Source organism: Chiloscyllium plagiosum, unplaced genomic scaffold, assembly GCF_037043375.1.
Source record: "Chiloscyllium plagiosum isolate Xiang-an unplaced genomic scaffold, Cpla_swu_hap1 HiC_scaffold_2, whole genome shotgun sequence".
Lineage (NCBI taxonomy): Eukaryota > Metazoa > Chordata > Chondrichthyes > Orectolobiformes > Hemiscylliidae > Chiloscyllium > Chiloscyllium plagiosum.
Genome location: NW_028270140.1, coordinates 154,787,479 through 154,810,613, shown reverse-complemented (window position 1 = coordinate 154,810,613; position 23,135 = coordinate 154,787,479). Strand labels below are relative to the sequence as shown.

Below are 23,135 nucleotides of genomic sequence, written 5' to 3'. Positions count from 1 at the left end.
CCATTTAGTGTGAGCACCAATATCCAGACTGACCCTCACCCAATCAAAAGCTCTATGTATTTAATCAGGATAAATTCCAGTTTCTGACCCATCTTTTTCTTGCTCATTACTTCACATTCACCGAGCCTTAATGAATTAATCTGGCTTCACACGTATTGATGAGGATTCACTTATTACTAATACACTGACTAATGTTACTGTTCAGGCAGCATTGAGAAGCAGGTATAAAATACGAGCTGCTGTGAGTAATGTCATTGTTACTAATAAAGCTTTTTGTTTTCTATGTAAAATTGATCATTGCACTACCCAAATGTTTGTTCAATTGACAAGAAAATTAATTACTGAGCATCTATAGAGAATGTTTTGCAGGCAGAAATAATGTCTTTTGTGTTTTCTCTGTCGATTTACCCTCCAGCCTGTACTTCTTACAAGAAAGGGTATTTATGAACGGGGAAAGGTCTGGACCCTCACATTGGAACAGGAGACCACCCAGATTCTCAAACCTGTTCCTCCTATCAATTAGACCACATCTAATCTGTTTCTTAATTCCATTCACCCTCTTTCACTTGGTAACTAAATTACTTCACAAACAGGTTTTCTTTGTTATGGCCCTACCCATAGGGCCTTGCAGGTAAACATTTAGGAGCAGATTGCAGAAAATATTTTGGAAAACAAGCTAGCAAGCTGGTTTGGAGATGTGCTTCCTTCCCCAGCCTCATTGTCAGACAGGATGTCAGTTTTCAGCCCTCTATTTAGGACCACTTCTACTGAGATGCCATTTCATAGCTAAAATTGTCAATTTGAACTGAGAAACATAGTGGCCTTCCCAATCTGGAGATGGCTTTCTTATATACCAGATGTTAACTGGCTTCTAAATGTCTCCCTTTGTAAAAAATGCAAAGATTACCCATCAGTCTATCTGCTGCTTTTGCTGTAATGAATCAACAAGGATGGTCACATGACTTCTGGGAGCTGTTTTGCAGGATTCCATGCCCACTTTTACAAGGAGATTAGCCTACTTTACAAAATACAGTACTCTAATGTCACAAATCATGACACTTGTAGGTAATGGCCAAACTTTGGAAGGTCAGAACTTCCTGAACAATTCTCAACCTTTCACCTGCATTTGAGATGCCACAGGGATCAGTACTGGGGCCACATTTAATTGCATTGTATATTAATGACTTGGATGAGGAAAGTGGACGTTCTGTAGTCAAGTTTGTGGATGACACAAAAATAGCTGGGAAGGCACGTGGTCAGAATGACACAAAGAGTTTGCAAAGGGATAGAGGCAGGTTAAGCAAGTGGGAAAAAAAACTTGGCAGATGGAATATAATGTGGGAAAATGTGAGGTAATGCACTTTGATGAGGAAGACTTTCTTCTCTCAGAGAGTAGTGAATCTGTGGAATTCTTAACCACAGAGGTTGTCGAGGCTGGGTTGTTAAGTGTATTCAAGGCTGAGATAGACTGACATTTCATCAGTAAGGGGTTCAAGGTTTATGGAAAAAAGGCAGGAGTTGAACATTATCATATCAGCCATGGTCTCAGTGAATGGTGGCATCCACTCAAAGGGCTGAATGGCCTACACTTGGTCCTACACCTTATGATCATTTATAGCTACAGTATTTACATAATAGACAGGCAGGAGGCTGAAGAACACAGCAAGCCAGGCAGCATTAGGAGGTGGAGAAGTCCACATTTCAGGTCAAGCCCCTTCATCAGGAATATTTACATGACTTGGCTAGTTCAGTTTCTGGTCAGTTGGATGTTGTCAGTTGAGGGGGTGGTGGGTACAGTTCAGTGATTGTAATATCACTGAATGTCAAGGGACATTTGGTTCAATTCTTTGTTGTTGGTGAAGGTCATTGCCTGCTATCTGATTAATGACATATACCTGGGTGTCCAGACCACAGGTTCAGAAACCAAAACGGAAACAGCTGGAGAAACTCAGCTGACTCTTCTTTAGAATAGGGCCAAAACATCTGCTCTGAAGAAGGGTCACTGGAGTCAAAACGTTAACCTTTTCTCCACAAATGCTGCCAGACCTGCTGAGCTTCGACTCTTTAGCAACTGCAGTTCTTTGTCTTATTTTACCAGCTTCAGAAAACATAGTGGTTTGGAGAATTGTAAGGAAGGCAGAGATTGGTTGATGGAATGGGTGGGCATGAGACACACACAGGGCAAAATAAGAGAAAGAATACTATTCTAGAGTGGGTGCAAAAACAGAAGGGTTTGATGGAATATGTGTGCAAGTCATTGAAGGGACAGGAAAGGTTGAGTAAGTGGATAATAAAACAAGATTGTATAAGGAGATAGGATACTGCGCTTTAGAAATAGGGACAGAAAGTACATAATTTCATAAAATATTTTTTCAGTCTTAATTGGAGCATCATGTCCAATTCTAGGCACTGAATGTTGGAAGGATGTGAAGGATGGAAATAGATTTATGAGAATAGTTCCAGTGTTGAGGGTCTACCATTCCGAGGGTAAATTGTAGAATCTGAGGTTTTTCTCTTGGGAAAGGAGACGTTTGAGAGAAAATTCCACAGACGTATTCAAAATCATGAGCTGCCTGGCAAGATTAGAAATAAACTGCTTTAAGATTGAGACACAGAGGCCGTCCATTTATAATGAATGGCAATGGTAAAAAACAGAAAGCATGGAGACAGGTACTATTTAATGCAACAAGTCGTTGCAATCTGGAATGAACTGCCTGAGAACGCGAGGAAGGTAAAATAACTCGAAGAGGCCATTATCCCATCACCAAGTCACATGGTGAATCCTTGTCTCTGGTACAGCCTCGTAAAAGTCAACTCCTAAAATTGACAGGGTGTCTGACGCTCCTGTTTTATTTTTCATTTTATTAAACAAATTACAAAAACAGTTTCCAACAAATAGTTACATTTACAGTTACATACAAGAGACAGCAATTTTACAAGGGAGAGGAGCAGCAAAGCCAGGCCCCAAACCCTACCGTTCAAACAGTTTACAGGGAGATGAGGACAAACCTCAAATCCCAGTTTACACTCCTGTTTATTTTTCTCTTTTTTTTCTTTTTTTTGTGACAAGCAGTGCCCTTCTCATCAAAGGGTAATGCTGTGTGATCAATCTCCTGTTTTTTTTAATTAACCTCCACACTACCACCTAAGTGCGGTAGTGCTTATTTTATCCCCAGCACCCATGGTGTGTGTGCAGGTGTGAGACACAGTGAAAGACACAAAGTGCACGAATCTTTATTCAATTTCCACCACCAGGAAGATAGGAAAACACCCGAGTGGCCAGTGACAAACACTGCCCTTCACATAAAAGGACAATGCTGTGTGATCAAAACAGTGAAGGGGAGGGGCGCTCCTGTTTATTTCTTTTTTTACATAGGCAAACACCCAAGTGGCCAGTGACAAGCACTGCCCTTACACTTTTTTTTTGACAAGCAGTGCCCTTCACATCTAAGGGCAATTCTCCTCTCCTGATTATATATATATTTCTTTTCTTATTTCTTTTTTTTTATTATAGTAACCCCCACACTACCACCTAAGTGCGGTAGTGCTTATTTTTTTCCCAGCATCCATGGTGTGTGTGTGCAGGTGTGAGACACAGTGAAAGACACAAAGTGCATGAATCTTTATTCAATTTCCACCACCAGGAAGATAGGAAAACACCCGAGTGGCCAGTGACAAACACTGCCCTTCACATAAAAGGACAATGCTGTGTGATCAAAACAGTGAAGGGGAGGGGCGCTCCTGTTTATTTTTTTTTCTAAGGGCAATGCTGTGTGGCAACTCCTGTTTCTTTTTTATTTCGAATCTTTAACCCCCACACTACCACCTAAGTGCGGTAGTGCTTATTTTTTAGCTTCTATTTATTTTTTTTATCAAAACAGTGAAGGCAGACACCTGTTTTTTTTTAACCCCCACACTACCACCTAAGTGCGGTAGTGCTTATTTTATCCCCAGCACCCATGGTGTGTGTGTGCAGGTGTGAGACACAGTGAAAGACACAAAGTGCACGAATCTTTATTCAAATTCCACCACCAGGAAGATAGGAAAACCCTCGGGTGGTCAGTGACAAACACTGCCCTTCACATCAAAGGGCAGTGCTGTGTGATCAAAACAGTGAAGGGGAGGGTAGGGACTAAATCAAAATAGAGTTGGAGGGACGCGCCTGTTTATTTTTGTTTTTCTTTCCTTTTTTTTACACCTGTTTTTCTTTTTTTTGTTATTTTATCTTTTTTTTCTGTTTTTATTTATTTTTTCTTCTTTTTAACCCCCACACTACCACCTAAGTGCGGTAGTGCTTATTTTATCCCCAGCACGCATGGTGTGTGTGTGTGCAGGTGTGAGACACAGTGAAAGACACAAAGTGCACGAATCTTTATTCAATTTCCACCACCAGGAAGATAGGAAAACACCCGGGTGGCCAGTGACAAACACTGCCCTTCACATCAAAGGGCAGTGCTGTGTGATCAAAACAGTGAAGGGGAGGGTAGGGACTAAATCAAAATAGAGTTGGAGGGACGCTCCTGTTTTTTTTTTATATATTAACTCCCACACTACCACCTAAGTGCGGTAGTGCTTATTTTATCCCCAGCACCCATGGTGTGTGTGTTCAGGTGTGAGACACAGTGAAAGACACAAAGTGCACGAATCTTTATTCAAATTCCACCACCAGGAAGATAGGAAAACACCCGGGTGGCCAGTGATAAACACTGCCCTTCACATCAAAGGGCAGTGCTGTGTGATCAAAACAGTGAGGGGGAGGGTAGGGACTAAATCAAAATAGAGTTGGAGGGAGAAATGACGCATTCCACTCCCTGCGGCACCCACCGCTCCCTGAACAACTCCAGGGTGTTGGTCGACACCGCGTGTTCCTTCTCCAAGGACACCCGGGCTCTAACGTAACCGCGGAAGAGGGGCAGGCAGTCGGCCCTAACGACCCCCTCCACGGCCTGCTGCCTGGACCAATTGATGGCCAGGCACAGGAGCAGACCCATGAGGAGGTCTTCAGACCCGCCCTCCCTCCTCCGTAACGCTCCTGTTTATTTTATTATTATTTCTTTTTAATCTTTATTCAATTTCCACCACCAGGAAGATAGGAAAACACCCGGGTGGCCAGTGACAAACACTGCTCTTCACATCAAAGGGCAGTGCTGTGTGACGCTCCTGTTTATTTCTCTTTTTTTTTAAAGCCCGTAACTCCTCTTTTTTTTTCTTTTATTAACCCCCACACTACCACCTAAGTGCGGTAGTGCTTATTTTATCCCCAGCACCCATGGTGTGTGTGAAGGTGTGAGACACAGTGAAAGACACAAAGTGCATGAATCTTTATTCAAATTCCACCACCAGGAAGATAGGAAAACACCCGGGTGGCCAGTGACACTGCCCTTCACATCAAAGGGCAGTGCTGTGTGATCAAAACAGTGAGGGTGAGGATAGGGACTAAATCAAAATAGAGTTGGAGGGAGAAATGATGCACTCCACTCCCTGCGGCGCCCACCTCTCCCTGAACAACTCCAGGGTGTTGGTGGGCACTGCGTGCTCCTTCTCCAAGGACACCCGGGCTCTAACGTAACCGCAGAAGAGGGGCAGGCAGTTGGCCCTAACGACCCCCTCCACGGCCCGCTGCCTGGACCTGTTGATGGCCAGTTTGGCCAGGCCCAGGAGCAGACCCACGAGGAGGTCTTCAGACCTGCCCTCCCTCCTCCGTAACGCTCCTGTTTATTTATTTATTTTTAATCTTTATTCAATTTCCACCACCAGGAAGATAGGAAAACACCTGGGTGGCCAGTGACAAACACTGCCCTTCACATCAAAGGGCAGTGCTATGTGACGCTCCTGTTTATTTTTTTTTCTTTCTCTTTTTTCTTTTTGAAAACACCTGGGTGGCCAGTGACAAACACTGCCCTTATATTACCTGTTTATATTTTCTTTTTTTTTTAAACAGTGAAGGGGAACACTCCTGTTTTTTTTCTTTCTTTTTATTAACCCCCACACTACCACCTAAGTGCGGTAGCACTTATTTTTTTCACCAGCACCCATGGTGTGTGTGTGCAGGTGTGAGACACAGTGAGAGACGCAAGGTGCACAAATCTTTATTCAAATTCCACCACCAGGAAGATAGGAAAACACCCGGGTGGCCAGTGACAAACACTGCCCTTCACATCAAGGGGCAGTGCTGTGTTTCAAAACAGTGAAGGTGAGGGTAGGGACTAAATCAAAATAGAGTTGGAGGGAGAAATGATGCACTCCACTCCCTGCGGTGCCCACCTCTCCCTAAACAACTCCAGGGTGTTGGTCGACACCGCGTACTCCTTCTCCAAGGACACCCGGGCTCTAACGTAACCGTGGAAGAGGGGCAAGCATTCGGCCCTAACGACCCCCTCCACGGCCCGCTGCCTGGACCTGTTGATGGCCAGGCCCAGGTGCAGACCCACGAGGAGGTCTTCAGACCTGCCCTCCCTCCTCCGTAACGCTCCTGTTTATTTATTTATTTTTAATCTTTATTCAATTTCCACCACCAGGAAGATAGGAAAACACCCGGGTGGCCAGTGACAAACACTGCCCTTCACATCAAAGGGCAGTGCTGTGTGACGTTCCTGTTTATTTATTTTTTCTTTCTCTTTTTTTCTTTTTGAAAACACCCAAGTGGCCAGTGACAAACACTGCCCTTATATTACCTGTTTATATTTTCTTTTTTTTTTAAACAGTGAAGGGGAACACTCCTGTTTTTTTTTCTTTCTTTTTATTAACCCCCACACTACCACCTAAGTGCGGTAGTGCTTATTATTTTCCCCAGCACCCATGGTGTGTGTGTGCAGGTGTGAGACACAGTGAGAGATGCAAGGTGCACAAATCTTTATTCAAATTCCACCACCAGGAAGATAGGAAAACACCCGGGTGGCCAGTGACAAACACTGCCCTTCACATCAAAGGGCAGTGCTGTGTGACGCTCCTGTTTATTTATTTTTTTTTTCTTCTTTTTTTTGTGCAGGTGTGAGACACAGTGAAAGACAGAAAGTGCATGAATCTTTATTCAATTTCCACCACCAGGCAGATAGGAAAACACCCGGGTGGCCAGTGACAAACACTGCCCTTACACGTCTGTTTATTTTTTTTTTGTTTATATATTTTTTTTTCCTCTTTTTTTTTTATTAACCCCCACACTACCACCTAAGTGCGGTAGTGCTTATTTTATCCCCAGCACCCATGGTGTGTGTGTGCAGGTGTGAGACACAGTGAAAGACACAAAGTGCACGAATCGTTATTCAATTTCCACCACCAGGCAGATAGGAAAACACCCGGGTGGCCAGTGACAAACACTGCCCTTCACATCAAAGGGCAGTGCTGTGTGACGCTCCTGTTTATTTATTTATTTATTTTTTATTTTAGGAAGCTGGATGTTTTTTTTTTTTCTTTTTAACCCCCACACTACCACCTAAGTGCGGTAGTGCTTATTTTATCCCCAGCACCCATGGTGTGTGTGTGCAGGTGTGAGACACAGTGAAAGACACAAAGTGCACGAATCTTTATTCAATTTCCACCACCAGGAAGATAGGAAAACACCCGGGTGGCCAGTGACAAACACTGCCCCTCACATCAAAGGGCAGTGCTGTGTGATCAAAACAGTGAAGGGGAGGGTAGGGACTAAATCAAAATAGAATTGGAGGGAGAAATGATGCACTCCACTCCCTGCGGCGCCCACCTCTCCCTGAACAACTCCAGGGTGTTGGTCGACACCGCGTGCTCCTTCTCCAAGGACACCCGGGCTCTAACATAACGCTCCTGTTTATATCTGTCAGCCAAGGCTCCCTGGTTGGACCAGAATAACAGCCCCAATCAGCGAATTTGTATTCTATGAGGTCCACCTGGCTGACCTGATTACAATCATTACAGGAGGCACGTTCAGTTGTGGCCTTCATAAGGGTATTGGATAATTATCTGAACAGAAAGTGTTTGCTGAACTACAGGGAAGATGTGAGGGAGTGGGGCCAGCTGAATTGTTTTGAAGAGAACCTGTACAGACACAATGGGCTGAATGGCCATCTTCTATGCCACCACCATTCCATGATTCTATGGAGGGAGAGAGGCAGGGATTCACAGATATCAGTACATCTTCATCATTCCATGAACCTGCATTAATTCCCATGAATTTTCAAGTTTTAGTCCTGAGTGATACCTTCTGTCACAAGAGGTGCGAGTGTTACTCAGTAAACTGCAGCCTACAGAAAAGATAGACAGAATATTGGTAGCTGCTGCATGAACAGATGGGACTGAACCTTACAAGTCATTGCATAGGAAGCCATTTCAGACATTTCTGTGATGTAGGTAAAAACAATGACTGCAGATGCACGTGAGAAGGGAAATTGCGGTCTCTAATTGCGAAGGTTGGTAGGGTGGAAGGTGAGCACCAGGGTCGTTCTGGGTAGGGCGGAAGGTGAGCAATCTCCCTTCCCACGTGGTTAAAGATGCCCTCCAATGCATCTCGTCCACATCCCACACCTCCGCCCTCAGACCCCACCCCTCCAACCGTAACAAGGACAGAATGCCCCTGGTGCTCACCTTCCACCCTACAAACCTTCGCATAAACCAAATCATCCGCCGACATTTCCGCCATCTCCAAAAAGACCCTACCACCAGGGATATATTTCCCTTCCCACCCCTTTCCACCTTCCACAAAGACCGTTCCCTCCGTGACTACCTGGTCAGGTCCACGCCCCCCTACAACGCACCCTACCATCCTGGCACCTTCCCCTGCCATCGCAGGAACTGCAAAACCTGCGCCCACATCTCCTCTCTCACGTCCATCCAAGGCCCTAAAGGAGCCTTCCACATCCATCAAAGTTTTACTTGCACATCCACTAATATCATTTATTGTATCCGTTGCTCCTGATGCGGTCTCCTCTACATTAGGGAGACTGGGCGCCTCCTAGCAGAGCGCTTTAGGGAACATCTCTGGGACACCTACACCAATCAACCACACCGCCCTGTGGCCCAACATTTCAACTCCCCCTCCCACTCTGCCGAGGACATGGAGGTCCTGGGCCTCCTTCACCGCTGCTCCCTCACCACCAGACGCCTGGAGGAAGATGCCTCATCTTCTGCCTCGGAACACTTCAACCCCAGGGCATCAATGTGGACTTCAACAGTTTCCTCATTTCCCCTTCCCCCACCTCACCCTAGTTCCAAACTTCCAGCTCAGCACTGTCCCCATGACTTGTCCTACCTGCCTATCTTCTTTTCCACCTATCCACTCCACCCTCCTCCCTGACCTATCACCTTCATCCCCTCCCCACTCACCTATTGTACTCTGTGCTACTTTCTCCCCACCCCCCCCCCCCCCCCCCCCCCAGCTTATCTCTCCACGCTTCAGGCTCTCTGCCTTTATTCCTGATGAAGGGCTTTTGCCGAAAACATTAATTTTACTGCTCCTTGGATACTGCCTGAACTGCTGTGCTCTCCCAGCACCACGAATCCAGATTTCTGTGATGTGACAAGGTTCTTCTTTACACATTGAAAGATTGCCATCTGCTGGACAAACTTACAGGAGTGTTCCATTTTTAAACAAAAGTTTTAGCTTTGATTTAAGCAGTTTCATTATGAGTATTGCTATTTTCAGTACAGGGAAAGTTGAATGCTTGCACAATGTTGAATGAATTAAGGCTAGTCAGACCATATTGCATTCTCACAATAGAGAAATCCTAGTTTTAAGTTAGAACACTGGAGAAACTCAGCAGGTCTGACAGCATTTGTGAAGAGAGAAACAGAGTTACCATTTTAAGTCTGATATGACTTTTCTTTAGAACTGAAAAATGTTGGAAAATAGAAGAGAACTCTTCTGAAGAGCAGTCATACCAGACTTGAAACGTTAACTCTCTCTCTCTCTCTCCAGCTGCCGCACCTGCTGAAACTTTCTGCTTTTGTTTCAGAATTCCAGCATCTGAAGTATTTTGCTTTTATTTGAAAAATATTGGATACTTCAATGTCTGAAAAGAAAAGACAGGGTAGCACTGTAAGCCAGCCTTTTCAGCTCAGACAACTTTAGCAAGATTCAGATTTCCAATGCAGCCTGGTTTTTAAATTTACCTGGGTTTCCTTGTACAAAGTCTAACCTCAATGTGACCAGAATTGCTCAATGCACTACAGATTCACATGGCTATACAAACACTGAGCAGGTTTCTGATATGTTCCTCGTGTCTGCTACTTTAACCTTCCCCCCACCCCCCACCCCCACCCCCATACATCAATCTTGTTAGTCTAACTTCTTGAATGCATTTTCTTTGCCTTTCTCCTCCCTCCCTTGTGAATTCTGTTTGTTCGGAGTTATTGGGAAATAGTTACTCTTTACGGTGTAAACTGATGTGCTTTTATTTTTTTCCCCAGATCTATTCCTCCACCGGCAGAACTTCCAACAGGTAAGGGAGCTTCCAATATGAATCCATGCTTTCTGCCTTCTTTTGGTGGGAATTCAGGAGTCTCAATTTTACATTTTATATTTTATAGAGACCAAGTTTCGTTCATCAGATTCAACTTTGCCTGAGTAACAGCGATAGTCAGGGCTGAAACCCAGCATAGAGTAAAAGAATCTGTTTGCTGTTCACCTAAATGTAATGAGCCTTAGTACACAAAGAACCATAGGCATTTCTCTCCATGAGAGAGAGAGAGAGAGAGAGAGAGACAACTGGATATGTACATCTTGAGGGTAACCACTCCACAAGTGTGAGGTAAGGTGAGGAGGCAGGCCTCCATGAGTTATCACTGCCAAGATAGGAATTGAGCCTACACTTATTAGCTTTATCCTGCTCCACACTCCAAAGGCTATTCAGCTTCTTAAGCCTGCTCCATCATTCAATGAGATCATTTAGTCACAGAGTCATACAGCATGGAAACAGATCCATCGGTCCAAACAGTCCAGGATGAAGATAATCCCAAGCTAAACTAGTCCCACCTGCCTGTTCCTGGCTCATATCCCTCCAAACCTTTCCTTTTCATGTATATATCTAATTGTATCTTAAATATTGTAACTGTGCCCACAACCAACGCTTCCTCAGGATGTTCATTCCACATGCAAACCACGCCCTGTGTAAAAAAGCTTGCCGCTCAACTAAATCTCTGTCCTGTCACCTTAAACATATGCCCCCTAGTCTTGAAATCCCCCATCCTAGGGAAAAGACAACTACTATTAACTCTATCTATATCCCCCAGAATTTCATAAACTTCTGTAAGGTCACCTCTCAACCTCCTATGCTGCAATATCCTGGTAAATCTCTTCTGAACCCTCTTTAGCTTAATAATATCCTTCCTTTAACTGAGCAACCAAAACTAGATACAGTATTCCAGAAGTGGCCTCACCAATATCCTAGCTGAAAAATGTGTTGCTGGAAAAGCGCAGCAGTTCAGGCAGCATCCAAGGAGCAGGAGAATCGACGTTTCAGGAACCATTCCTGAAGAAGGGCTTATGCCCGAAACAGCAACACATTTTTTCGGCTCTGATCTCCAGCATCTGTAGTCCTCACTTTCTCCTCACCAATATCCTATACAATCTCAACATGACTTCCCAACTCCTAGACTCAAAGGATTGAGCAATGACGGCAAGTGTACCAAATGCCTTTTTAACTACCCTGTTTATATATGATGCAAACTTCAAAGAAGTATGTACCTACAACCCTAGGTCTCTCTATTCTACAACACTACCCAAGGCCTACCATTAACTGTATAAGCTTTACCTTGTTTGTTGTACCAAAATGCAACAAGTCGCATTTATCCAAATGGCGCTCACCTGCCATTTTTCAGCACGTTGATCCATTTTATCAAGATCCCTTTGTGATCTTAGGAAACATTCTTCACTGTCTATTATGCCACTAATTTTGGTATCATCCACAAACTTACTAACCATGCCTTCTATCTAAATCATTTATATAAACAATAAACAAAAGAGGACCCAGCACTGAAACCTGTGGAACACTGCTGCTCACAAGCTCCAGTCTGTAAAGTAACCCTCCACCACAACCTTCTGTCTCCTGCTGTTAAGCCAAATATGTACCTGATTGGCAAGCTCACCCTGAATCCTATGTGACCCAACTTTACTAATTAGTCTACCATGTAGAACTTTGTCGAAGGCTTTATTAAAGTCCAAGTAAACAATGTCTACTGGTCTGCCATCACCAATCTTTTTGGTAACTTGCTCATAAAAAAAACAATCAATTTTGTGAGACATGATTTTCCTTGCACAAAACTATGCTGACTATTCCTAATCAATTTTTGTCTCTCTAACTGTCTATAAATCCTATCTTTTAGAATCACCACCAACAATTTATCCACAACCGAGGTCAGACTCACAGATCCATAATTCCGCAGTTTCTCCTAACAACTGTTCTTAAACAAAGATACAACATTAGCCACTCTCCAGTCATCAGGCACCTCACCTGTAGTTATAAATGATGCAAACATTTCTGCAACGGGTCTCACAATTTCCTCCCTTACTTCCCACAGCATTCTGGGATACATTACATCAGGTCCCAGAGATTTATCCACCTTTATATTCCCTAAGACCTCCAGAGCATCCTCTTTTGTAATGTGAACTATTTTAAAACATCAATATTTATTTCCCAGAGTTGTCTAGCCTCCACTTTGTTCTCCACAGTAAAATCTATTGCAAAATATTCATTTAGTATCCCTTCCACCTTCTGGGGTTCAACATAAAGATCTTTAAGGTGTCCTAAGCTCTCGTGACTAACCTGTTTGTATTTTGAATTCTACTTTTCTATCTACTACCAACACCCCAAAAACCTTGATCCCCCTACCCATCAAGAATCTATCCACTTTGGCCTTAAAAATATTCCCGTATCCCACCTCCACTACCATCTAGTCAAAGAATTAGTCGCACAACCCACTGAGAAAATCAAAATTCCTCTCATCCCTCATTGTAAAACAATGATCCCTACTTCTTGGAAGAACCATCCTGCCCACTTTGTCAAGACTGTGCAGGGTCTAATACACTTCAATCAAGTCACTGCTCACTCTTCCAAACTCAAGTGGAAACAAACCCTGTCAGAAGTCAACTAACTTATTCCAGGCATCAGTTTGGTTAACCTCCTATGAACAGATTCACATCCTTCCTTAAAGTAGACCAAAACCACATCCAGGATTTGAGATGTGCTCTCACCAATGTCCCATATAACTGAGGCAATGTCATTCCTAAATTTTATGTTCGATTCCTTTCATAATAAAGCTCAGCATCTCACACTCTTTCTTGATTATGTGCTGCACCTGCATAATAATCCTTGTAACTCAGGCACCAGAACAGGTAAATCTCTCTGCAGTAGTTCTCCATTTCAATAATACCCTTCTTTATTCTTTCTGCCAGTGAACGACCTCACATTTTTGATATTGTACTCCAACTGCCAGATTTCTTTGCCCACTTAATCAATCTTATATATATCTCCACTTTCAACTTCCTTCTGTCTTCTTCACAACATACTTTTCTACCTACCTTGGTGTTGTCTGTTTAATTTAACCTTGTCTAGAGTCATAGAGTCATAGAGAGGTACAGCACGGAAACAGTCCCTTCAGTCCAAATCATCCATGCTGTCCAGATATCCTAACCTAATCTAGTCCCAGTTGCCAGCATTTGGCCCTTATCCCTCTAAACCCTTCCTATTCATATACCCATCCAGATCCCTTTTAAATGTTGCAATTGTACCAGCTTCCACCACTTCCTCTGACAGCTCATTGCATACATACATCACCCTCTGTGAAAACATTGCCCCTTAAGTCCCTTTTATATCTTTCCCCTCTCACCCTAAACCTATGCCCTCTAGTTCTGGACTCCCTCACACCAGGGAAAAGCCTTTGTCTATTTATCCTATCCAAGCCCCTCATGATTTTATAAACTTCTATAAGGTAACCCCTCAACTCTGATGCTCCAGGGAAAACAGCCCCAGCCTATTCAGCCTCTCTCTATAGCTTAAATCCTCCAACCCTGGCAATATCCTTTGTAAATCTTTTCTGAACCCCTTCAAGTTTTGCAACATCCTTCCAATAGGAAGGAGACCAGAATTGCACGCAATATTCCAAAAAGTGGCCTAACCAATGTCCTGTGCAGCCGCAACATGACCTCCCAACTCCTGCACTCAATATTCTGACCAATAAAGGAAAGCATACCAAACGCCTTCTTCACTATCCTATCTACCTGTGACTCTACTTTCAAGGAGCTATGAACCTGCACTCCAAGGTCTCTTTCCTCAGCAACACTCCTTTGGACCTTACCATTAAGTGTATCAGTCCTGTTCTGACTTGCTTTCCCAAAATGCAGCACCTCACATTTATCTAAATTAAACTCCATCTGCAACTCCTCAGCCCATCTGATCAAGATCCCATTGTACTCTGAGGTAACCGTCTTTGCTGTCCAAAACTCCTCCAATTTTGGTGTCATCTGCAAACTTACTAACTTTCCCTCCTATGTTCACATCCAAATCAATTATATAAATGACTGAAAGCTAATTGGTGTAAATTGTTAAAGTCGAAAAGTGTGGTGCTGGAAAAGCACAGCCGGTCAGGCAGCATCTGAGGAGCAGGAGAGTCGACATTTCGGGCATAAGCCCTTCATCAAGAATGTGGGGGTGAGGAGAGGAAGTGGGCTGAGAGATTAAAAGGAATGTGTGTGGGACTGGGAGGGAAGGTAGCTGGGAAAGCAATAGGTAGATGTGGCGCTGAAAATTGTAAAAGATTGAGTCCCAGCACAGACCCCTGCAAAACTCCACTCATCACGTTCTGCCAATCAGACACAGACCTGTTTATGTAAACTTTCTGTTTTCTGCCATCTCCCCCTCCCCACCCCCACCCAACACCTGAGCTTTTATTTTCCACAATAAGCTTTGAGGTGGCATCTTATCAAATCTCTTTGGGAAATCCTGGATTTCTATAGTTTAAAACAATGGAACCACCAGGTACAGCATGGGGTTATATTGAGTAAAACTTCCTCTGCACTGTCCTCATTGAACACTCCCAGCACAGGGACAGTATCTTGCATCCAGAAGTTTGGGCACAAGCTGTTTGCTCAGCTGTTATCCATCACATTGAGTGAGCACTGAGAAGAGGAACTGAGGACGTTGACCAATCTTTCCCTGCACATTTCACTGACCATCACTCTGAATGCGACAAATACTCACTTCATTCCAGCCTGCTTACTGAACCGTGAATGAAAAGTCCCAGCTAAACCCGCCTGGAAGGGAGCAGTGATTTATGCAAAATAAACCAATTGTGTCATGCTTGATGCCACTTGACTACCGTTCTGTGGCAGCCTGCGGCACTTTTACAACATGTGGTTGGGGATTGTGGTTTTTCTGCAGTAAAGCATCTTTTATACTTGTTGCTGTTGTTGGACGTTGCACTCACAGACTCTTGCTTCCTTTCACAGAGGGGGAGGATGTTTATGATGATGTTGGCGCTGATGATTTCCCTCCTCCGCCTCCTGAATCAAGGTAAAATCTACCCTAACATGTAAAGTATTTATTAGCTCCAAGTAACTCTTGCTTCATAAAAGCAAGATCCATAGCAAGAATATGGCCATTCAATCTGTTCTGCATTTTGCTGTGTTCAATGCTGCACCCCACTTTCTGTCAGTAACCCTGTATGATCCTCATCCACTGCCTGGTGCATTCACTTTAAACATGATTCATGGAATAGTGGGGAGAACAGTGGTTAGGGTAATGCCACTGAACTAATAAACCAGAGATCATGGATTGCAGAGGATCAAGAAAGGAACGCCACACCATTTTCCACAGGGCAATAAGGGACATGCAATAAATGCTGGCCCAGCCAAGTAACACCAACATCCCAGAAATAAACTTTTAAAAACACCCAAGCGAATGTCAAATCCCATTATGGCATAGGCATAGGACCATTGAAATAAAGAAAACAGGAGTAGGCCATTCAGCCCTTCGAACCTGCACCACCGTTCAATAGGATCATGGCTGATCATACAATTTCAGTATCCTATTCCCACCCTCTCTCCATACCACTTGATCCTTTTAGCCGCAAGGGCATGTCCAACTCCCTCTTGAATATATCTAAGGAATTGGCTCCAATAGCTTCCTGTTTGAGAGAATTCCACAGGTTCACAATTCTCTGAGTGAAGAAATTCTTCCTCAACTCAGTTCTGAATGCCTTACCCATTATTCTTAGACTGTGACCCCTGGATTTCACCAACATCGAGAACATTGTTCCTGCATCTAGCCTGTTCAACATGATCATGGCTGATCATCCAACCAAGTTGCTGCTTTTACCCCATACCCTTTGATCCCTATAGCCCTAAAACTACATCTAACTTTTTCTTGAAATATTTTGTCCAACATGACTCTCTTCAGAACTCTTCAGACCTTGTGACAATTGGTAGAGTTTGAAATCAACTAATTAATACATAGAATCATAGAGACGTATAGCACAGAGACAGGCCCTTTGGTCCAAACTGGTCCATGTCATCCAAAATGTCCATCTACACTAACACAATTTCCCTGCACTTGCCCATATCCTTATAATCCTTTTCTATTCACTTATTTATCCAAATACCTTTTAAATGTTGTTAATGTACCTGCCTCAACCACTTACATTGGCAGCTCCTTCCATATGCGTACCACCCTCTGTGTAAAAAAGTTGTCCCTCGGGTTCCCTTTTATTCTTTCCCCTCTAACTTTAAACTGATGCCTTCTAGTCCTCAGTTCCCCAACCTCGGGAAAAAGACTGAGTTCATTCATCTTATCCATGCTTCTCATGATCTCACACACTCAGAATCATAGAATCCCTACAGTGTGGAAACAAGCCCTTTGGCCCAAAATGTCCACAATGATTCTCCAAAGAGTAATCCACCCAGACCCATTCCCCTACCCTATTATCCTATATGTACCTCTGATTAATGCACCTAACCTACCCATTCCTGAACACTGAGCAATTTAGCATGGCCAATTCACCTGACCTGCACATCTTTGGATTGTAGGAAGAAGCCAGAGCACCCAGAGGAAACCCACACAGATACAGGGAGAATGTGTAAACTCCATACAGTCACCCAAGGCTGGAATCGAAACTGGGTCCCTGGTGCTGTCAGGCAGCAGTGCTAACCACCATGCCACCATGCAGCCCCTAATTCTAGAAGATTGCTCTCAGTCACCTACGCTCTAAAGAAAAAGGTTCTACCTTATCCAACCTCTCCTCATAACTCAGTCTGTTGAGTCCTGGCAACATCCTTGCAAATTTCTTCTGCACTCTTTCCAGTTTAATAACATCCTTCCTATAACAAGGTGACAAAAGCTGAACACAATACTCCAAGTGTGGCCTCACCAATATCCTGTACAACTGCAAGATAACTTCCCAACATCTATACTCAGTGCCCTGACCGATGAAGGCCAGTGTGCCAAAAACTGTCTTAACTGCCCTGTCTACCTAGGACTCCACTTTCAGAGAACCATGCACCTGAACTCCAAGGTTCACTGCACTCCTTAAGGCCTTACCATTCACCATGAAACACCTACCTTGATTTGACATTCCAAAATACAGGACCTCACATTTATCTATATTAAACTCCATTTGCCATTTCTCAGCCCACTTCCCCAGCTGATCAAGTTCCTGCTTCAATTTTTGATAACCTTCCACACTGTCCATTTACCGCCTATTTTAGTGTCTTCTGTAAACTTACTAATCATGCCTTTTAGATTCTCATCCAAGTCATTATAGACAACAAACAGCAATGGGCCCAGCACCGATTCCTGAGGCACCCCACTAGTCATAGGCCTCCAGTCCAACAAGCATCCTTCCACTATTACCCTCTGCTTCCTACTATCAAACCAATTGTGTACCCAATTTGCTAGCTCCCACTGGATTCCATGTGATCTAACCTTCCAGAGCAGCCTACCATGTGGAACCTTATCAAAGGCCTTACTGAAATCTATATAGACTATGTCTACTGCCCTTCCTTCGTCAACATTCCCGGTCACTTCGTCAAAAAACTCTAACAAACTTGTGAAGCATGTTTTCCCATGCACAAAGCCATGCTGACTGCTTGTAGTCAAACCCTAACTTTCCAAATGCACACACAGAGGAACCTCCATTATCCGAAAGAGCTGGGCAGGCACTATTTCGTTCAGATAATTGATTATTCGGTTAATTGATTTTCTCTGGGGCTCAGAGTTTTCTGTGAAGTCTGCTTCCTGTTCAGGAAACTAGGCAAAAGTACACTGCGGGCGAGACCCTGCCCCCCGCTCGACCCCAACCTTATCCAACCCCACCTCCCCATCCACACCCCCATCTGCCCCAACTCCATTCACTCCCACCCTGTCCCCTACCCACCCCCAATCCCATCCAACACTGATCCCTGTCCGCCCCTGCCTGCTCCCCAATCCCATCCAATACGCCCCCCCCCAACCTGCCCCCAACCCCACAGCCCAAAACCAACGCACAACTCCACACCCCTGTCCATCCCCACCCAATATCCGACCCCCCCGTCCACACACCGCCACATTCTGCACCATCCCCCGGGCAGCCATACTGTACACCAACAGTAATACTGCTGCTGCCTTTGTGGGGTAACACACACACACACACAACTTTTTCACAGGTTCCACCTCTGCCCTGTATAGGACAATGTTGGAGAGATTATCTGGGGAAGGGGGGGTTTAGGGTACACCCCATGTAGAATTCCAGGGAAAGTGTGAGGGGAGAGAGAGAGGGCAGGAGGTCAGTCATTTGGAGACGGTGCCTGGATTCTCCAGGACTGTTCTCGGCAGCATTTCAGTGAGCTGAGTTCATTTTTAATCATTGTACCTGTGAAAAAAAGACGCGATCAGGGTTGACACAGCTCTTTGACGTATTGTTTCTAAGGGACCTTGAGATCTCCTTTGGATAACCTAAAATTCAGATAATTGATATTCGGATAATCGAGGTTCCTCTGTATAACCTATCCCTCAGAATCTTCTCAAGTAATTTACCTAACACAGATTTTAAGCTTACTGCTCTATAGTTCCCAAGTTTTTCTTTGCAGCCCTTCTTGAATAATGGCACAACATTCACTACCCTCCAGTCTGCTGGGACTTCACTGTGGCTAGCGATGATGCAAAGATATCAGCCAGGGCCCCCGCAATTTCTTTTCTAGCCTCTAGCTGTGTTCTTGGATATATCTGGTCAGGACCAGGAGATTTATCCACCTTCATATATTCTAATATGTTCAATACTTACCTCTAGATTGTCCCCAGGACATGACCACTAACTTCTCAAAGTTCCCAAATCTTCATATGTCTTTCTCCATGGTAAACACAGAGGAGAAATATTCATTGAGGACCTTGCCCATCTTCTGCAATTCTACACATACATGTCCACTTTAGTCCTTGAGGGACCCTATTCTCTCTCCAGTTTATTTTTCCTTTAATATACTTAAAGAATCTCTTTGGATTCATCCTAATCTCTCAATCAAAACTATTTTATACCCCTTTTCGCCCTCCTGATTTCCTTCTTCAGTAAAGTCCTGTATCCCCTATATACCTCCAGGGATTCCCTTGATCCCAGCTGCCTCCACCTAAGCTATGCCTCCTCCTTTCTTCTGGTCAAAGCTTCAATATTTCTTGACATTCAGAGTCCCCTCTTCCTGTCAATCTTGCCCTTCACCCTCACAGGGATATATAGCCCTTAAACTTTAGCTATCTCACTATGTGGGGGCAACATGGTGGGCTCAGTGCTTAGCACTGCTGCCTCACAGCATCAGGGACCCAGGTTCGATTCCAACCTTGGGTGACTGTCTGCGTAGAGTTGGCACATTCTCCCCGTGTCTGCGTGGCTTTCTTCTGGGTGCTCCGGTTTCCTCTTACAATCCAAAGATGTGCAGGTCAGGTGAATTGGCCATGCTAAATTGCCTAGGTGCACTAGACAGAGGAAAATGGGTCTGGGTGGATTACACTTTGGAGGGTCGGTGTGGACTTGTTGGGCCGAAGGGTCTGTTTTCAAACTGTAGGGAATCTAATCTAATCTAAAGGACCCCCCACTTGCCGGAAGTCCCTTTATCTGCAAACAAACTACTCCGATCAACCCCTGAAAGCTCCTGTCTAATTCCATCAAAACTCACCTTTCCCCAGTTTAGAACTGGAATCTGTGGACCAGTTTTGTCCCTCTCAATAACTACCTTAAAATTAATAGAACTATGGTCACTGGTCCCAAAGTGCTCCCCCCACTGTCATCTCAGTCACCTATCCTGCCCTATTGCCCAAGAGTAGCTTGGGTTTTGCCCCTTCCTGAGCAGGACCCTGCATGTACTGCTTGAGGAAATTTTCTTGAACGCTCTCAACAAGTTCTACCCCATCTAATCCTTTAATGCTCTGGCAGTCCCAGTCTATGTTAGGAAAGTTGAATTCCCCTGCTATGATAACCCTATTGCTCAACCACCTGATGAAGGAGCAGTGCTCCGAAAGCTAGTGCTTCCAAATAAACCTGTTGGATTATATCCTGGTGTTGTGTGATTTTTAATTTTGTACACCCCAGTCCAACACCGGCATCTCCAAATCATGGTATTGTGTGATTTTTAACATTGCATGGATGGGAAGGAAAAGACTGGGCTGCCAGCAGAGGAGGTGAAGTGGAAATTTTACGGAGATATTTAAATTCATGAATGGTTTAGGCAGAGTTCCAATAATTGAGGAAGGGGTGAGAATCAGAAAGCACAGTTTAAAGGTGACTGGAAAAAGTACCTGGAAATGACAAGGGCAAAGCAGAATGCAACAGAATATTTGGAATTTGCAATGGAATGTCTAATATGCTGGACAAAACAGATTCAAAAGGGAATTGGTTAAATACTTGACAATCAAACATTGTGGAAATATAAATAAAAACCGAAAGAACTGTGGATGCAGTATAAATCAGAAACTAAATTTGCTGGAAAAGCTCAGCAGGTCTGGCAGCATGTGTGAAGAGAAAGCAGAGTTAATGTTTCAAGTCTGGAAGGCTCACCAGATCTGAAATGTTAACTGATTTCTCTTCACAGATTTTGCCAGACCTGCTGAGCTTTTTCAGCAATTTCTGTGAGTGTGGAAATATAGGCAAAGTGCAGGAGAGTGGGACTAACCGGATTGCTTTTCCAACATGTTCACTCAGACTTGATGGGCGGAGCAACAATGGTTCCCATTGTTTGCCAGCTCAAAAAGGAGACAGAAAAAAAACATATCAATTTATGAGAGGAGGTAAACGTATTATAGGTTTCCATTGTAACTGGGCACAACAAGTAACTAATCATTATGGTCTTAACTGTGTAGTTGGTAAACTTATCTTTTATGAATTTGAAAAACATGCCTAATCCTATGTTCTAAGTCTCCCAGTGGATGTAACTACTTCCTGGTTCTCATTATTGAAACGCAGCCTCTGGTCAGGGTTCAGAACAATGCATGAAACATTGGGAGTTGGAAGTGGAGTGTTTCTGCTTTGAACAATGGTTGCACCATTTCACAAAAGCCTGGTGACAGTACTGCAAAACATATAAAAGTCAGTGTAGTCATCATCTGTTGTTCCAGCAGTTAAGGGAAAGGAATGAGGTAACCAACCTTTTGTTTATGCTGTTGGTTCCTGCTAATCACATAATGCCGTGCCAAGAAACGTCTTGGATCCAGGCACCAATAAATTGCACTTATCAGCAAGTCAATTTACAACTATTTGCAGCATGGCCCACTTTGTTGTCCATTCAAACAACAGGGACCATTACACTTGAATTGAGATTTTACTTGGGAGCACACTTTTATTACTTGCCACAGTTCATTGTCTGCCTAAGCTTGCTGGATAGATTGTTGAAGTTGGGACTTCCCAGCAGTGTAATAGCTGGTTGGCAGTAAAGGTGAAGTATATGAGAGGGTGCTTTTTGATGGAAATGCCTCTGCAGGATGGCCTTGCTACATCACTTTCCCACCCCATCCTCCCCACCAGCAGTTTACCATGTCTCTCTACATCAAGGCCACTGCATCCTAACTGGTCTCTTATTCAGTGCCTTTAACAAAATTTCACACTGAAATGTGTCAAAGGCAAAGTCTTCTGTGCACTACCTGGTGGGGAAAACAGCCTTCACTCTGGCCAGCACAGATATTCTTGAGTAATGTCTTCCTCTATTCCCATCATCAGTATGGTCTGAAAATTTTGCCCATGGTTGTGTTCAGTCTTTGGGTTTCATAAATGGAATAAATGGGAATACATTTGGTCCGCTGGAATTATATGGAGTGGGAATGAATGAAAATGGTCTGGGCATTGGTGAATGGGAATGAGTGTGAAAAGATTTGGCCCACTGGGATTTTACAGAGTGGAACTACATGCCAATTTCGGTCAGCAGGTCTCTTTACCCTGATGGCAATGCATTCACAGATTCATGGAGCGTTATATTGCAAAAGTATCACAGCATCAAGTGGCCTAACGAACAGTACTGAAATGGATTGAGATGGCCAGACCAATAAGGCCCAATAACAAAAGATGCTGGAGATCATAGCAGGTCAGACAGCAGCCATGGAGATAGAGCAAGCTAATGTTTCAAGTCTAGATGACTCTTCATCAGAGCTGAAGTGAAGTGTGGAGGAAGGTAGCATTTATGCTGTAGTTGGTGGGGTGGCAGGGTTAGGGGGGGAGTTGAGGCAGTGATGGGTATAGAGTGCTGGTGGGGAAAAGATGTTTGATAATTCAGATTAAGTGATGGGAATGTGGGAATGACAGGACAATGGCATGACTAACTGCCAGACTGGAAAGAGAAGGCAGTTCCACTGGGGTGGGGGAGGGGAGAGAGGACGTGGTGACAAAGAACGTAACAAGTAAAGATAGAAGAAAAACAACAAATGGAAGCTGAGTCAAATTTTGAAGGCGCTGAACTCAATTTTAAGTCTAGAAGGCTGAAAAGTGTGCAGTGTGAAGATGAGATGTTGTTTGTCCAGTTTGTGCTGGGATTTTCACTGGATCACTACAGCACACCAAAGGCAGGTAAGTGGTCATGTGAGCAGGTTGCTGTTCTGCTGTAATCACCAGCATTTGTTGTTTTTGGTACAGATTCCAGCATTTGCTGTAATTTGCTCCTACATACGGCCTGATAACTCTTTCCAAGCTACATTTCTATAGGGTTGAAAGTGAGCAAAAATGCAATGGGG

General features: G+C 44.0%; 1 protein-coding gene across 3 annotated transcripts in view; it reads left to right on the top strand.

Moving 5' to 3' along the window:
• fyb1a (FYN binding protein 1 a) overlaps window positions 1-23,135 on the top strand; it is a 206,799-nt gene that overhangs the window by 167,944 nt on the left and 15,720 nt on the right. For all 3 annotated transcript variants that reach the window (XM_043703060.2, XM_043703074.2, XM_043703066.2), the window contains 2 exons: window positions 10,378-10,409; window positions 15,413-15,476. In XM_043703060.2, the coding sequence (XP_043558995.2) occupies window positions 10,378-10,409; window positions 15,413-15,476 (96 nt within the window). The remainder of the gene's footprint in view (window positions 1-10,377; window positions 10,410-15,412; window positions 15,477-23,135) is intronic.